At 36.7% G+C, this 18,228-nt stretch overlaps 1 protein-coding gene across 2 annotated transcripts in view; it reads left to right on the plus strand.

The window, feature by feature from the left end:
* The window catches only part of LOC128982026 (synaptic vesicular amine transporter-like), a 55,442-nt gene that overhangs the window by 14,126 nt on the left and 23,088 nt on the right, over window positions 1-18,228 (plus strand). The window contains exons 5-7 of one of the 2 annotated variants that reach the window (XM_054401067.1): window positions 10,071-10,173; window positions 12,992-13,075; window positions 16,243-16,440. In XM_054401067.1, coding sequence (XP_054257042.1) covers window positions 10,071-10,173; window positions 12,992-13,075; window positions 16,243-16,440 — 385 coding nt within the window. The remainder of the gene's footprint in view (window positions 1-10,070; window positions 10,174-12,991; window positions 13,076-16,242; window positions 16,441-18,228) is intronic. The other variant, XM_054401075.1, reaches the window with a different exon arrangement.

The following is an 18,228-nucleotide window of genomic DNA, read 5'->3' on the forward strand; positions in this document are numbered from 1 at the left end:
TATATCTTTTTGAAGGTTAATGGAGACAAACTCCTTGCCAATTTCAAATTATATTCATATTTTAAATCTCAAAACCAAAATCCCGACTTCTCTGAACATCGGAATCGTCACACGTACCGTCTCGGGTGTGTACGATCCATGTAGTGTGTAGTTCGAGGATTCAAAAATTGATTAACCCTGCGCTAAGTCAAATACGACTATCCGCCTTTAAGGATAGCAGTGTGCTCTGTTGTTTCGACTTTGTTTAGTCTCTTCAGTGGTAGATAGGTCCGAAGTCCACTACCAGACAACAGTAAGTGTGTTTTGCGTGGAACGTGTTCATTACGAGATTCCAGCATTCACTGGGCAGTACAAGCGTTCGACTCGCTTTTACAAACTCCGTGTGACAGTGGAAGAATTTTGCAATCCACAATGTCAAGAGTGCCCTACTTTTCAAAATTTCACAGAGACTATGTATATTAGTTAATTAATTATACCTCAATTAAGTTTAAAATGACCTTGATTAGTCATATTAAAATTCAGAAATGTCTACTAGAGACAGCTGAAGTTGGGTTCCAGATTCCAGGAACCAATCAGCAAGCGATGACAGATTTCAGTCATATCAGCACTGGACGTGAAAACAAATAAACATCAAAATTGATGAGTCCGTCCACAATGATTTAAGAACAATGAGACTTGTAGTCTTGTTAGTAACTAAGGCCGACAAGTTCCTTAGACACAGCTGTTAATTAATAGCATAGATAAAAGGAGTATCCTTATTTTATCTATGTTAATAGCCCAAACAGCTAATGGCAACTAAGGGACCTAAAGTTTACAGTGGAATCCGAACCACATTTTTGCCTTGGTATTAACATTGACTATTGGATACAGTCAAAGGTATTAACGAATTGGTCTAATTATCAGGATAGTTTTTTTTTAATATTTTTTTGTCCTAGGACGCTAGGTACGAGCCTGGGATTGTTTTTCACATTACTTCAGGCTAGACCTAGGGGTTGCGGCATTATCACTTAGATAGAATCCATTTTGGTGACTTGGCGGGGATCGAACCCGGGACCTCAGGGACTGAAGTCCTGTGCTCTAACCACTACACCAGCTCGCTTCCCAATTATCAGGATAGTACTGTGGATGGTCGTAGTACTCACTAGTGCGGACGTTAATCCACACCAGGGAGTATCGCATCCAGAGTGTATCTCTATAAATATCCACAATTCGTGACCTCCTAGTAGCTGGATTACAGGACGACGCCCCCGTCAAGTTTTTAGGCGCACTACCACTACGTGAGCACACAATATACAGCTGTCCGTGTGAAAAGCATGCATTTTATAAATTTAAACCTACAATAGTCAGGGATTGCCCTAGTGCGTTATAATGGTGATTGCAAAAGCAAGACACAAAGGAAATTGTAGTTGCTTAAATTCAGAGGGTAATTCGGATGAAATCATCAGTATTCTTGGGATTAAGACTAGTTTCCTTTAAACAGTCTGGTAACGTTGCACAGCTTCGGTGGATTTAAGTTTCACATTAGTATTACTAGGTGGCGTTTGCAGAGGCATCCACAAAATTGAGCGGAGTCATCAAGGGTTCATATTATTGTTTTTGTCATACTGCAGTAAAAACAGTCGTTTTTAATGCATGCGTTGCGGGTCTAAAGTGGCATTTTTACTCTTTTGGGAGTAAAAATGGTTGTTAGCCTCTATGGAGTAAAAATCAGCTGTTGTCAACTCAGTTTTAAATTTCTATTGTAAAAGATTGCATGTATCGAAATATGTATCGATTCGTGCTTCGTAATCATTTTAACATACAGTCTACAGTCTCTTCCCATAGCCTTTTAGCATTGCAGACATTAATCCATTCCCACACTCAACACTGTTCACCTTTACTACTTCCTTCACCACCCCTTACGTCGTGGACCTGTTTCCCTCTCTTCCTATAGCATTTTAGGATTGCAGATACATTAATGTAATTGCCTAAGACAGTTCCCACACTCTGCACTGCAAGCCTTACAACTTCCTTCACCATTTCCTATGTCATAGTCCTGTTTCCTTCCCTGCTCATAGCATTTAAGTATTAGATAAATTTATCTAACTGCCCAAACGGTTCCCCCACTCTGCACTGCCAGCCTTTACTACTTCCTTCACCACTTCCTACGTTGTGGGGCCTGATTCCTTCCGTTCTCATAGCATTTTAGGATTAAAGATACATTAATCTAACTGCCACAGATGGTTCTCACACTATGGTCATGCTTTACTACTTCCTAAGCCACTTCCTACATCGTGGACCTGTTTTAATTACTTTCCATAGCATTTTAGTATTTTAGATACGTTAATCTAATTGCCACAAACATTGTCCACACTCCGCACTGCTAGCCTTTACTACGTCTTTCGCCATTTTCTATGTCGTGGGCATGCTTCCATCCCTTCTCATAACAATTCAGCATTGCAGATACATTAATCTAACTGCTACAAACGGTTTCCAGTTCCTATGCTCCACACTGCTCACCTTACTACTTCCTTCACCTCTTCTTACGTCGCGGACCTGTCTCCCTCTCTTCTCATAGAATTTTAAGATTGTAGATACGTTAATCTAATCGTCATAACAGTTCCTACAATCCGGACAGCTCGCCTTGACTACTTCCTGCACCACTTCCTACGTCTCGGACCTGTTTCCCTCCCTTCCCTTAGCATTTTAGGATTGCAGATACCTTAATCTAATCGTCATAAACAGTTCTCACACTCCGAAAAACTCGCCTTTACTACTTCTCTCATCACTTCCTACGTCACGGACCTGTTTTCCTCCCTTTCCATAGCATTTTAGGATTGTAGATACCATAATCTAATCGTCATAAACAGTTTACACACTCCGGACAGCTCGCCTTGACTACTTCCTATTGTATATTAAACACCAACTTTAATAACAGTTATTTATTAACAAGTTTAACAAGGATTCATAATGTAAAGATGAAGTAACTCTAACTAAGTCTTACTTTGTTTGTTTTTGCATTCATAATAAACAAAGAACATTTAATTTAATATTATCAGCTGATTGTATGTACAGGATATAATAATCTTCCCTGGAAAAGAATCAGTTTATTGCCTCTCCAGTATTCTCTGAGATCTTCTTATTACAGATGATGGATAAAATTTCTTTGTCCTGTGTGATGCTTGAGGAGAGTCATTTGGTTTGTTTACCACTTGAGCATGTTTCTGTGACTCAGACTCTGAGGCTTCGTCGGACTGTTCATTTACAGATACTAGTGTAGAGCGCATTTGATCAACATGGCATTTAACCATTAAACCTTCAACTTCAACTTCATAATGGCAGTTTCCTAATATTTTGACCACCTTACCAAATTTCCATTTAGGATTATTACTTCTGTAGTCTCGAACTTGAACGTTATCGCCGGTGCTAAAACATCTCAAGGTACCAACTCCTTCTGTGTCAGAGATCCTTTTCGCCTTTAGCAGATCAATTCTCGTACGTATACTCCGTTTGAACATCATCTCCGCAGGGCTTCTTCCGGTGCTTATGTTCATAACTTTACGGGTTTGTAGAAGGAATCTACATAGGTTTGTATGGATGTCTCCAGATTCTTCAGCCATTGCACTTAGTTTCCTTTTTAGAGTTTGTACATAACGTTCCCCTTGTCCATTTGAAGCTGGGTGATATGGTGCCATCAGTTTATGTTGGATACCATTGGATTCCATAAAATGTTTAAATTCATGTGAAATGAACGCAGGACCATTATCACTAACAATTGTACTTGGAATGCCGAATCTTGCAAACGTTTCTCTTAAGATTTTTATAGTAGAGAAACTAGATATGCTTTTTGTTTCCTTTACTTCCAACCACTTTGTATATGAATCTACTGCTATGAAAAAGTATGTACCTCTGAATGGTCCTGCATGATCTATGTGCACCCTTTCCCAAGGAATATTGGAGTTTGGCCATGGTTCATGGTACTTTGGAGGATCGTTTTTATTCAATGCACATGGTTTACATGAATTTACATAGTTTTCTATGTCAGAATTCACTGTAGGCCACCAACAATATTGCCTGGCTAGCTCTTTCATTTTTGTTATGCCTGTGTGAGCTTCATGTAGTTCTTTCAGAATAGTTTTTCGTAAAGTACATGGAATTACAACTCGAACTCCTCTAAATAAACATCCATTTTCAATTGACAGTTCTCCTTCTAAACCTTTGTATTGTTCAGGCTTCGTAATGTAAGAGGATGTCATTAGTGCATTGTATACCAACTTTAATTCTGGATCGTTCATAGTTTCCCTTCTTACTTCATTACTTGTGACAGGAAGGGAATTCAGTTGTACTTGTAAAAGGTATTTGTCTGATACTGTTTCATCTAAGGTTTCTTGATGATCACATGTATTGTTAACAGGAAACCTTGATAGGAAATCTGCGTTGACATGATTCGATGCTTTACGATACTGTATTTCGTAGTCAAAACCTGACAGAAATAGAGCGTAGTGTAACATTCGAGTGGCGGTTAAGGGTGGTAGGCATTTTGAGGGATGGAAAATAGAAGACAATGGTTTGTTGTCGGTTATAAGTGTAAACTTTCGACCATAGCAGTAATGGAAAAACTTATGAACACCCCAGTATATCGCAGTCGCTTCCTTAATAATGTGGCTGTAATTTTGTTCTGCTTTACTTAATGTCCTTGAAGCAAAAGCTATAGGTCGTTCTGTTCCATCCGGCATCTTGTGAGATAAAACAGCAGATAGTCCATGAGGCAAAGCGTCCGTTGCCAGTATCAGTGGTAGGTTTGGTGAAAATGTTGTAAGAACCCTCTCTGATGTGATTTCCTTCTTAATGCCCTCAAAAGCATCATTACATCGTTTTGTCCATGTATAGGTTTTCTTCTTATGGAGTAGTTCATATAATGGATGTATCGTAGTTGCGAGAGTGGGTAGAAACCTGTGATAATAGTTTACAAGCCCAAGAAACTGCTTCAATTCAGTAACGTTAGTGGGTATGGGACATTTCAAAACAGCTTCTATCTTATCATGGCTCTTATGCAATCCTTTTCCATCAATTTTGTATCCTAAGTAGTTCACAGACTCTTGAAAAAAACTTACTTTTATTCTTGTTTATGTGCAAGTTGTTTTCCTTCAAACGTTCCAAAACCTTGATCGTGCGTAGTTTTGTTTCTTCAATAGTCCTTCCTTGAACTATTATATCATCAAAGAAAACAGCAGTACCTTCCAGTCCAGTTAAAACTGAGTCCATGTAGCGTTGCCATATGTTTGGAGCTGTTTTTATTCCAAACATAAGTTATTTACCTTAAAAACTCCCATATGAGTACTTATGGCTTGAAGGTTGGCACTATCATAGTCCATTTGAAGGTGTAAATACGCCTTATGTAAGTCCAAAGTTGTAAAGTATTGTCCTCCATTTAACTTGTCAAATATCTCTTCAATCTTGGGAATAGGATAGTGATCATTTTGCAGTTGGGAATTTACAGTTACCTTATAATCAGCACATATTCTTACTGTTCCATCTTCTTTCAATATAGGTACTATGGGTGTTCCCCATTCTGAATTGGTTACCTTTGAAATGATGCCCTTTTCTTCCAGTAAGCACAATTCGTCTTCTATTTTAGTTTTTAATGCAACAGGAGGGACACGGTATTTAATAAAAATGGGTCTTGAATCAGGCTTTAATGGAAGATTGACTTGTTTATCTGGTGCAATTCCTACTTCTTTTGTAAATAGGGATTCATATGTGTCAAAAATGTCTTGTTTTATATTATTTTCCTGTAGGATGTTTTGCTTGTAAGAACTAGGACTCGCCATGTGATTTACGTCATGAATAGATATGTCAAAGTTACGAATCCATTCGCGCCCAAATATATTATCAACATTATTTTGTACAACAAAAATTCTACCTACCATTGTTTTTGAACCTAACTGAACTTTAACTTCACTTGTTCCACTTAACTTAATCGATTCCCCTGTGTAGGTTTTTAGCTTAACATTTGGGACTTCTGTAATTTTCTTGTGTGGGAATAATCGTTTGAAGGTACTTAATGACATAGATGATACAGCAGCTCCTGTATCATACTCCATTGAGCATTGTACTCCATCTAGAAGCGGTGTTACTAAGTATTTGTCATTGAATTTGGATGACAAAGAATTGAGTTGTAGCTCTTCAGTGATAGTGAAAGAATTACTTGTACCATCTAATTCTTCATTTTCACTGGAATAATCTTTTTCCGTAGAGTCCATTTGTTTTTGAAATGCTTTACCTTTGTTCATTTTACTCGCCTTCAAACAAACAGCAGCAGTATGACCCTTACCATTGCATGTAAAACAAGTGGCATTACGTAGCTTGCATTCATTTGCTTTATGGTTAGATTTACCACACCTAAAACACTTGCCTTTCAAATCATCTATTGATACAAAGCTGTCAGATTTTGGTTGTTTTTTTATGGTTTTACTAATTTTATTTACAATAGCTGGTGATGACATTTCATTGTTACCTTGTTTCGATATCTCGAAAGATAAGGCTAACTCATACGCCCTTTGTAAAGTCAAGGAATCTTCTTGAAGAAGCCTTTCTCTTATCTCTTTGCTGTATAAACCTCTAATGAACTGGGTGCGTAAGTGGGTGTCAATCGTACTGGATTTGCATTTTGAACAGGAAAAATTACAGTGTAGAGTCATGCTACGAAGTTCTTTCATGTATGTGGAAATAGATTCACCCGATTGTTGTGAACGCGTGTAAAACTTATGTTGTTCAGCAACTTCATTTGGAGTTGGACAAAGGTAATCTTTGAGTAGCTTGACCAGTTCATTATACGATTTAGTATGTGGTAAGTCTGGGGCGCATAAATCATTTAAGAGTTGAAAATTCTTTGGACTAAGGCAGCTAATTAACACCTGCACGCGTGTTTTGTCATCATCCTCTCCCCCTAATCCATTCAATTCAAGATAGTTAGTGAGCCTAAGTAAGTAGGTTGTAAATGTTTCATTACCTTCATCATAAGGTTCCAACTTTTGAAGTGGGAGACGAATCTTTTGTTTCTTTTCTTCACTAAACTTCTCTTGTAGAAATAACAGTAATGCTTGATTTATTTCTCTTTGACTCGTCGCCATTATTGTATATTAAACACCAACTTTAATAACAGTTATTTATTAACAAGTTTAACAAGGATTCATAATGTAAAGATGAAGTAACTCTAACTAAGTCTTACTTTGTTTGTTTTTGCATTCATAATAAACAAAGAACATTTAATTTAATATTATCAGCTGATTGTATGTACAGGATATAATACTTCCTTCACCACTTCCTACGTCGCGGACCTGTTTTCCTCCCTTCCCATAGCATTTTAGGATTGCAAATACCTTAATCTAATGGTCAAAAACAGATCCCATACCTCGAACAGCTCGCCTTTACTACTTCCTTCACCACTTCCTACGTCGCCGACCTGTTTCCTTCCCTTCCAATAGAATTTTAGGATTACAGATACCTTAATCTAATCGTCATAAACAGTTCCCACACTCCGGACAGCTCGCCTTGACTACTTCCTTCACCACTTCCTACGTCACGGACCCGTTTTCCTCCCTTCCCATAGAATTTTAGGAATGCAGATACCTTAATCTAATCGTCATAAACAGTTTGCACACTCCGGACAGCTTGCCTTGACTACTTCCTTCACCACTTCGTACGTCACGGACCTCAAGCTAATGTCGTCATTTGATTATATTTATGATCCCTACCGTTTCTGTTCTAATATCTGTGGAATAATGCTATCAGCTATTTTTTTATCTACTGCATTCAAAAGTCAACAGCTGATCATATGTCTTTGTTTATGTGTCAAATACTGCTTCCATAATTAAGGATTACATTGAAACTTTGAGACCAAGTGGGGCGGATTTCTGAAAGACTTTTTAAACGCAATATAGATGTTGGCACTCACCGATATGGTCTTTATCACCATGCAAAATTTGAAAACGATTGATTCAGCCGTCTAGGAGGAGTTGGCGTATTACGAAATGAATAAGAGTCGACGTATAAGAGCTTCACTCGCTCCACTCAATTATTATTGGACTTCCTACTTTTAATGACAGTAATGAGGTGGGTTAATGACAAATTGAGAGGCATTTGAATACCTGAGATAGCACGCACAATTATAATTTACTTAATAATTTATGTTAGATTGTGTGTGTAGAACAAAAGATAAAAATATTAAGGCATTGCCATCCCTTTTATCGTTTATAATACTTTGATAAAGGTTTTTATGTTTACATATTTAACATTGGAGTATTGAAACGTTGTTGAGTGCACAGGTGTGCTGCGATTGGCGTTTAATATATTTGGACTTATTCAAAGACTAAAATAGTTTTCTGTGCTGCACTCTGTGGAAACATTGTGGCACTATTTCAAATAATGACTAATACAGCATGTTGTGATTATTCATCCTACAAAACAGTTGCCGGGTAACAGCTAGTTATATTTATTTGTAAACATTGTAGGTACTTTCCTGTTAAAGGGAACATTCATTATTATTGATGATTTTTTCTCGATATATCGATTTTAACAAATTGAAACATATCAGCTGACAACTACGATAAATATTGTTCAGTATCAACAAACAATAATGAAATGAAACTGTTATAAAAAAATAACCTAACATAACTAACCAAACTTGCTGTGTAACATTTAAATCCGTGTTTAACTTGCCTATTCTGTTATCAAACGGAATTTTTAATTGGTACCTACAGCAAGTTTGTTTGTTATGTTAGGTTAGCTTAGAACAGTTTCATTTCTTCCTACTAATATTATAAATGAGAAAGTTTGGATGGATGGATGTATGGATGTATGGATGTATGTTTGTGACAAGTGAACGCGAAAAATACTGGTCGGATTGGGCTGAAATTTGGCATGATGATAGCTCACATTCCCGATTAACATATAGGCATATTATTATTTCAAAAATCCTTTCGGGCTCCGCCCCAGTGGCTCTGGAGTTTCCCATGTTAACCTTATGAGAAATTGAATTATTGAATCTTAACAGCTGTTTCAATTAAACAAGTTGGTTCTGTTCTATGATGTTCAATAGCATTAAAGTTACAAGGATTACCAACAGGGTGCAGCACTATTATTTCTTTTACATTTATGACAACAGCTAATTTGCAACCAAAAGGTGAGTGAGCGTAGCGAACGAACTTCAACCTGGAGGCGAGTTAGCGTAGCGAACGAGCTAACCTGAAGGCAAGTGAGCGCAGCGAACGAGCTCCAACCTAAAGGTGAGTGAGCGTAGCGAACAAACTTCAACCAGGACGTGATTGAGCCATGCGAACGAGATAATCTTGAAAATTAAGAAGTTAAACGGGGCAAAGCCCGCGGGTTACAGCTAGTAATCCATATAATAGACTATTTTAGCCTAAACAAGATCAGTTGTCAACTTGAACTTGTGACAATCGGAAAACAAAAATATCGATATATCGAGAAAAAAATCATCGATAATAATGAATGTTCCCTTTAACAGGAAAGTACCACATTGTATTTCAAAAAGTCTGACATTGGCCCACTTAAAACCCTCTGGGGCGGAGCCCTTTTGACAGATCTGCACCAAACTTCACACAAACCATCCTTGAATAATGCTTAATAATGCCTGAAAGTTTCATTACAATCTGTCGAGTGGTTTCTGAGTCCATAAGGTACATACATACATACATAGTTCCTCTTTTATAGATATAGATTTGCTAAAAGAGATTACTTAGAAACAAAATATTGTCAAACTATAGGACAATATCTCTCCTTCCAGTGAAATAAAAACTTTATGACAACTATTTAATAATTAACTTTTTAAATATTTAGAGAATTTTTAAAGTTAGAAGATCTGCATGATTTTAGGCCTGTAATCAGAGCTGTCCAACCCCCTCAACCAGGAGCACAAATTGCCACGATTACATACTACCCCTTTCTTAACCCACCCAAACTTAGCCACCTGCTCCCTTCCCAGAACAAAACCAAAGTTTCAAGGACTTTGGTTGAAGTTAAAAAATTAGATTACTTTTTTTATTGTTATTGTAAGAGTTTTTGTGCAGGTTCAGCTAGTTATGAATCCTGTGGTAGGAGCTTTGACGAGTCACTGTGGTTACCAACTCCCTCTCTTCATAGGCTCTCTTCACCTGCTACTAGCAGCATTATGTGAGTTGTCATGTTTTATCTCCTATAAATCTTGTTATATTATTTGTTAATTAACTTAAGTCCAGGCAACAAAGACAAAAAAAGACCAAATAGGGGAAAAACTCATGTATAAGCCAAATTTGGTACTGTTGTAGAGGAAGGGTCCTTAAACTATTAACCAAAAGTACTGACCATTGGGGGTGGGGCTAGGGGGGGTGGGGGGCTTTAAAGGTCCCTTTTTTAGGTTTTTTCGTTAATAACTCAAAAACTATGGCCTCCAGCAAAAGAGTTTGCCATAAATAAGAATGATGTCTACGTGAAATTATCTACAAGAAATGTCCTAAGCACCTTTTTGCTAAGATTATTACTTATAGAGATATGAAAGGGGAGCAAAGTTGAAAAAAAATATACAACAGCTTGTGTAACTCATTCACTTGGGAATAAAAATTCTCCAGTACTAGATGTATAAGAGACTTGAAATTTAGTACGGCTCTTTGGTTTTGGGCCTGACACCTCGGGAACATTCTAAAAAGTTACATATTAAAATGTTTACCTAACCCACCATGTTAAACTTACCTATCCCAAGCGTGATGTATACAACTTCTTTACTTCTCAGTTATGTAAAGTTGAAAAAAACTCACTCGGTGAGGTAATGAAATCCATTTAAATAACATTGAGTGCTTAGCTTAAAAAATATTCCTCTATGGAGCCAACGACGTTCAACGCTAGAAATCAGCTGTGGGCTTGAATTTTATTGTTATGTTTTGAAGAATTTTCCTAACCTAGCTTTTGTTTGTACATTAACGTTACTGTTAGAAGATGAGTGAAATTGATAATGAAAAATATTGTTCGTAACCTCCTGTATATTGTTGGGTCAGGTAAAATCTTGTACGTTACACGTTACGCAAGAGCGTGTTTACATCACTTAGGTAAATTATGCAACTCGCTTCCGCTCGTTGCACAACATTCACCTGCGTGATGTAAAAACGCTCTTACTACACTTGTAAGGTAAATAGCTATTAACTCCCCCCAAAGCCCCATGTTATTCTTCAGGAAAATAAAATAGAATGTTACTGACTTTTGTATGATGATTTTAACCCTTTATAAACGAGATGGAATGAGACTTAAAATCTAACACGAATGTACTTACTTCAATACTTTATTCTGAAATGGCGACCATACAAATGTAGGTATTTTAAGCCAAGTATGAATGGAGACGAGTGGCACGATCTTGTAGTTAATACTGTTCAATGAAATGGCGACCATACATAGTATGTATTTTAAGCCAAGTATGAATGGAGATGAGTGTAGGATGAGTGGCGCGATCTTGTAGTCTTGTTAGTGACTAAGGCCGACATTCCTTAGACACAGCTGTTAATTAATAGCCCATACAGCTAATGGCAACTAAGGGACCTACAGTTTATAGTGGAATCCGAACCACATTTTTCCTTGGTATATACGAATTGGTCTAATTATCAGGATAGTACTGCGGATAGTCGTAGTACTCACTCGTGCGGACGTTAATCCACACCAGGGAGTATCGCATCCACAGTGCATGCCTATAAATATCCACAATTCGTGACCTCCTAGTAGCTGGATTACAGGACGACGCCACCCGTCCCAGTCAGTGACTAAGGCCGACATGTTCCTTGGACACAGCTATTAATAAATCCCATACAGCCAATGGCAACTAAGGGACTTAAAGTTTATAGTGGAATCCGAACCTCATTTTTTCCTTGTAATTAACGAATTGGTCTAATTATCAGGATAGTACCGCGGATCATCGTAGTATTGCAGACATTAATCCACACCAGGGAGTGTCACATCCTCAGTGTATGCCTATAAATATCCACAATTCGTGACCTCCAAGTAGCTGGAAGTGGCTGGGACAACGCCACCGTCCCAGAACGTGATCTTAAATTATCAGTAAAATTTCCAAAAAGTGATATTTTAAAACTTTAACCATTGACTATTGGATACTGAAGTAGACCTCCTATTTATATGGACCAGCTGTCGCCAATTTTATTGAAAATTTTTTTTATCAATAAAGAACTTACCTAGTTGTGTGAGCCAGTCACAGAATGCGCTAGTGTATAAAATTATATTTTATAACTTTTTTTTGTTGCTGACCAGGTTGATGGGTCAGCATAACCCATAACAGTTGGTATAGCTCACTATAAGTCAATTCCTAAGTTTAACTTTTGGTAAAATCAATACTCATCATCATCACTCTCATAATTTTATCATCGTTCATCATCATTTTATCAGTACACAGTTCACCTTTGTACTGTACCGGCTCACCCCTTGATTTGCTGGATACGCACAATCAGTCGGTGGCTCACATCGACTACGACGATTTTGCAAAAAAATTTGGCTACACATTTAACATGGGGATGGAATGTCTAAAGTGGGGTGCACGAGAGTCTGCAGTTGCAGCAGCCAATCACAAGCCAAGGCTATTGAGACGTTGACACTAATTAAAAATAAACTAAACAATATTTTAAAATTATCTGGTATTATTAGATTTGGCAAATACGCGCAACCCTCATTGGCTATGAAGTCAGGTGGTTAAAATAGGCTCCTCCCTCAACTGATGCAGACTCTTGTGGACCGTACTGTAGTTTTATTAATAGTCAAAGCTTTAACCGGGCCTTTAATGCTAGCTATGTGTCTATTTGTATCCCTACCATATTTCCAACAGCATTAATTCATTACAGCACGGTAGATCTATCAAAGTCGGTGGCATCAGTTGCTGTCATTTTATTGTTCCTTGCTTAGTTTCCAGCTAATTAGAGAGTATTGTACTTTACAAAAGCAATAATGCTGTGTTTGTTGCTAGTATTTGCATTCAGTGAGAGCTACCTTGGACTGTTTATTGCCAGGAGTCTGCAAGGGATCGCTTCAGCTTGTATTGGAGTGTCAGGTAACTACTCCAATGGTTATCTCGTAAATTAAGTGAAATTTCCACTCTTAAAGGTACTCTTTTAGACTTAATAGTTTCAAAATTCTATGTTTTATGAATCCGCAACTAAGGTTCTTATTTTCTGTAAAAACAGAGGAAATAAAAGGCCTAACAATCCTCTCCTTATGTCAGATTATCCTGTTTTAGCGAATTGCCCATTAAGATAACAAGCTATTAGCGTAGATATCATAGTAAGAGCAAGGCCTGGGGACCATTTACTTTTTATTTTTTTATGTCCCCAAAGGCCAAAAACCGCATCCGTTCAAATTAATATATACAGTGTAACTTGCAACCACATGAACAAACTTTGTCACGTTATTCAGCATGTCAAAAGAAACAAAAAATGTAATACCTATAACATGTTTCCTATCTCATTCTGTTTTCGGTATATCTGTCTGTATGTGATTAAAAAAAAACATCCATTACTCCTTAACTGTTTGAGCTACAGCGTTGAAATTCTGTAAAAACGCGTATCTTATTGACCACTACTCTTGAGCTAAATATGAATAAAAACTCTTGAACTGAAATGGCAGCTTTTTAATGTATTTGATGCCAAATTCCATGAAAACCGTTAATCTTAAAAACTATATGCAGGACATGTAAGAGGTATTTTCATTAACTTTCGAGCAGGCGCTTCACCAGTAAAACAGGAGCGGACATGTAGAGTTTTATTCCGCAACACTAAATAGTACAAACTTAACCCATTTTACTTGTTGTTATAATGCCATTGTATTTAAATGTTGAATAACTTAACACGTTCGCTGCTGAGCGGTCAAAACTGGCCGGTGCCGGCAACGCAGCATCAGGTGCTCTGCGGTTGTAATCGGCCGTTCCCGTTATTTAACTTCGAACAGTCAGTGTAAGCTAAGCCATTGATGCGAAACGTTATAATCGTTGCCAGCCTGTAGCTTAAAATGCGAGCTTTATTTTGGTGTAGGTTGGTACTAAAATTACCCGTAAAATCCCGTCTGGCAATACCTTTTGTCCCAGTTTCGGGCATTTTCTCTCTTCGAGCCACACTACAAAGACACTGGCTACGGATCCAGTCAGTGCTGCTACCCTTGGGTATTTTAGTGATTCAGTCCAGTGAACTACGTCCACTCTCGGGATAACACAGCACAATCACCGCTGCTCTTTTGTGTTTGGTCAGACTGAAATATTTGAATGCCAATTAATTGCGTTCACTGATTTGATTTGGTGGCGATCGCCTGTTTGATGTATGCCGCAGTCAGCGTGTTAGTTAGGAACCAAATTTCATTGTTAATAACATTTGTTCAACTAAATGTGAGTAATATTTCAAATTCGCATATTGAGTTTTTTTCTATTACAGTAACTTATTTAAAGGTATCACTGTCAGTGTTACGAGAGAGGGCGCATACGGAGTTTTATTTTGCATTAATGCAATTATACATATTATATATGCAAACAAAACATATTTTATAATAATTATTAATTAAATAAATACATTTAAACATGTTTATATTTTTGTATGTATATAATATTTGCAACACCCCGGTGCCCATTAATTGTGGAGATCTATTCTCTTTGCGCCTCCAAACAAACCTAACCTCTTCCTCTTGCGCCCCTGGGCCCAACTAAAGTGGGCATGTTTGTGAACTAGCATGATCAGACTATGGACAAAAAAAGGGCAAATGAAAGCGGTTTTATGGGCTTAAAATAGGGTTTTCCCATTTTTAATTCCAACATATATAATTTTGTATATCTTTCTAAACCATTTTTTATAGCTTGAAAAATAAATAATACCAGAGTATAGTATTATAGTGCGTGATAATGATCGCAGAGAAAATTTCCAGGAGCGGCTCCAGAGAGCAGGCCAGATAGGCCCGGGCCTACCCAAAATTTTGGTAGATATTTCAAAATTATAAATAAATTTAATTATATTCATATAAAGGGAAAGCATTCAAACTAATTATTTTGCATTTGAATTTTTTAATTCCCCCCTTTTTGCGGGGAAGCTCTTCAAACCTCTCGACCCCAGATCAAAATCTTTCTTGATCCTTGTCAGGCCTACCCAAAAAATTATTCCTTGAGCCGCCCCTAAAAATTTATAAAATTATAAAATGTTAAATTTCTATGCTATTCTTATGAGAAAAGTTAAACTGTTGTACTTTGCTTGTTTATGGATCATATTTTGATGCAATTTGGCAACTTTATTTATTTCATACTAAGCTATTGAGATTTTACTAAAACACACTTTATTACCATTCCTGTACTGTAGCAGCTAACCTAAGAAGTCATTAAAACTAATGTTATTTACATAGAGACACATACATGCAAGGCCACATAAAAAAAACAGGCCGTAATGCTCGTCAAGCATGACATCACGATAGAAGACGGCAATGACGTAATGTTTGCGGTTTGTGATCAGCTGTTTGTTTTAATCTTTCCTAGGAAAATAAATACCTACGTCATTGCCCTCTTCTATCGTGACGTCATGCTTGACGAGCATTATAGCCTGATACATATCTGTGCGCAGAATTGATGTTTCCAATCCAAATTGAATTTACCATGTGTGGAATTACAATTTTCATTTATAAAAAAAAAAACATTACAAAAAGAATGTTTGCTGAACCTGAGATATTGTTAAGGTAAGACTTTACTATTTATTTGATATTGAATCACATTATCATATAGTTAAAAATATAAGTCGAACACTAACCTGCATTACTTTGAAAGACTTAAAACTACTTTATTTTCCCTAAATGTTAGTTATTATATTAGAAATATAGTTAAGTATTAGAACCTCGATTGTTCGACACTTTGTGGACTTAAGGGATGTTGAAGTATCAAAATGTCGAACTATAGGGAATAAATGGAGTTTAATATACAGGAAAGTAAAAACACAAGTCTATAGAAAGCACCCAAATTTTTGTTAAATACTAAAAAGCCTAACAATTAATTTCACTGTTCATTAGTTAAGTCTCAAGTCAACAATGAATGACAAATTAATGTTCAAATCAGCTTACATCACAATAGTAACCATTAAATATCACTTAACATAATAGCTCAGCTGTGTCGAACTACAAAGGTGTGTGGAACTATCGAAGGTTTACTGTATAAAGTATGTAAACAGATTCATTGATACATATTTATACTGTTGTGTATAGTGATTGTTTGCCCAGGTATGTGTCTGATTGCTGAATACTTCCCCACGGAGACTAGTCGCAGCAGAGTCATGGGCTTCATACTGGGCAGTGTCGCCCTCGGTGTACTACTGGGCTACCCCTTCGGAGGGTTTCTATACGACTTCTTCGGAAAAACAATTCCATTTTTGTTTATTGCATTTTTTGTGTTGACTGACCTAGGTATGTAGATAATTGATTGAAAATGAGATTCAAATCTGTAAGTGGTTATTTTTTATTATGAATGATGAGTGAGAGATTTACAGCATTGTGCTTTCCTAAGAAATGTAAAAATGCAAAAAGTAAATAAAAATCCAGATGCACACTTTTCTTTTCATCCAAGACAGTAAATGTTATCACAAAAAACTAAAAGGAGGCATGCAAAATTATTGGAAAGTTAAATAATCTAGGTAGTGATATTAAACATAGGAACTAACCTACAGAATGTTTAAACAGATCTTTAGTCTGTTCAGTAGTACACACAGTCACGTAGTAGTAGAGTACAGTATGTCAATACAAGAAGTGGAAACACATAATTTAATTTGTTGCTATGCGGGTTGCGACACTGTGCTAGTATGACCTTGTGGAGTACATTTTACTTAGGTACTTCTGTACAATTAAGCTTTTTATCGAGATAGCTAGATTGGTATTTTGGCTGGTTAGTTGTTTTTTTGGCTTTAGTATAGCCATTAGCCATAATTAGTAGTTATGAGCAAGAGGGAGTTTTTCTGTGTAGTTTAGAGCTTCTTTCTGCTACTGACTTAATTTAGATCTTCATCTATTTTGACAAAATTTCAATCTTCGAGATCGTAAATGTTAATCTCTCTCTCCCCCTCTCTCATTTCTAATGCAGCAGATATTTATAGTTGTTGTAATCATACCTATCCATTACTGTAATTTTTTATCATTGAGATTTAACTTGAAAGTAGAAGAAGACTCTTTTCCAAATACTTTATAAATAATTTATCTACTATGATTTCTTTCTCCCTCCTTCTTAAAAAACCACACACACTTACTCATATATTTATTGAAATCTCATAATTCCTTGGTGGCTGTACACAGTTAAGAAAGACAAAATTTGTCTTTACATTTAATGTAAAGGCTCACATTTAAGATATGGGTACCTAAGATGCATTTATATCTAACTATTCGCTTCTACAAAATAGCAAAAGCCACTATAATCACTTTAATGGCATTCTGATTGATGTAAGACTGGACAGATGAGTGGACACACGTTGGTGATGGAGCCAGTATGGTAACTATGGTATGGTATGGTAAAAGCGATGTCCTCTAATTAATAATAATGCTGATTTTTATAAATTCTGCTATACAGAAAAGATATTCCAGCAACAGCAGGGCACACAGTAATTTTACAGCATATACAAAACTCACAATATACAGAGTGTATATAAAGTCACGCACGGGCTCAATATTTTTCAAACATTAACAGATGAATCGATGAGAGTTGGTAAATCAAAACGGCACCTAAAAATCTACTTTTTGAAGGAACTGTCAGTTTTCTGTCATATGATGGCCGTCCCACGAGGAGTCAGATAGAAATCTTAAATAGGAGCATAGGTTGATATGTACATCAAATTAAAGGGTTTTATTAGCAGAATACAATGCTGCAAATTTGAACTCAAACATACAACTGAGTCAAAAATGGTAGCCTTTCAAAGATATCTTGAATCTTTAATTTTGAATCTTTGAACTGCTGCCAATTTTTACTCAGTTGTTCTTTTGAGCTTGAATTTGCGGCATTGTAATCTACTAAAAAGACCTTTAGTTTGATGTGCATATCAACCTATGCTTACATACATACATACATACATACATACATATCCTCTCCTGTTCCGATTATCTTCGGGTCTGGGTGTTCACTAGGCCTCTCCATCTTCGTCTATCATTCCACAATTCCACTTCCTCCACATACTGCCATTGCACTCCTCTTGCTTCCACATCAAGTTTCAC

Source organism: Macrosteles quadrilineatus, unplaced genomic scaffold (genome assembly GCF_028750875.1).
Source record: "Macrosteles quadrilineatus isolate MER2022 unplaced genomic scaffold, UCM_ALF_1.0 Scaffold_1__1_contigs__length_201487025, whole genome shotgun sequence".
NCBI classification, from domain to species: domain Eukaryota; kingdom Metazoa; phylum Arthropoda; class Insecta; order Hemiptera; family Cicadellidae; genus Macrosteles; species Macrosteles quadrilineatus.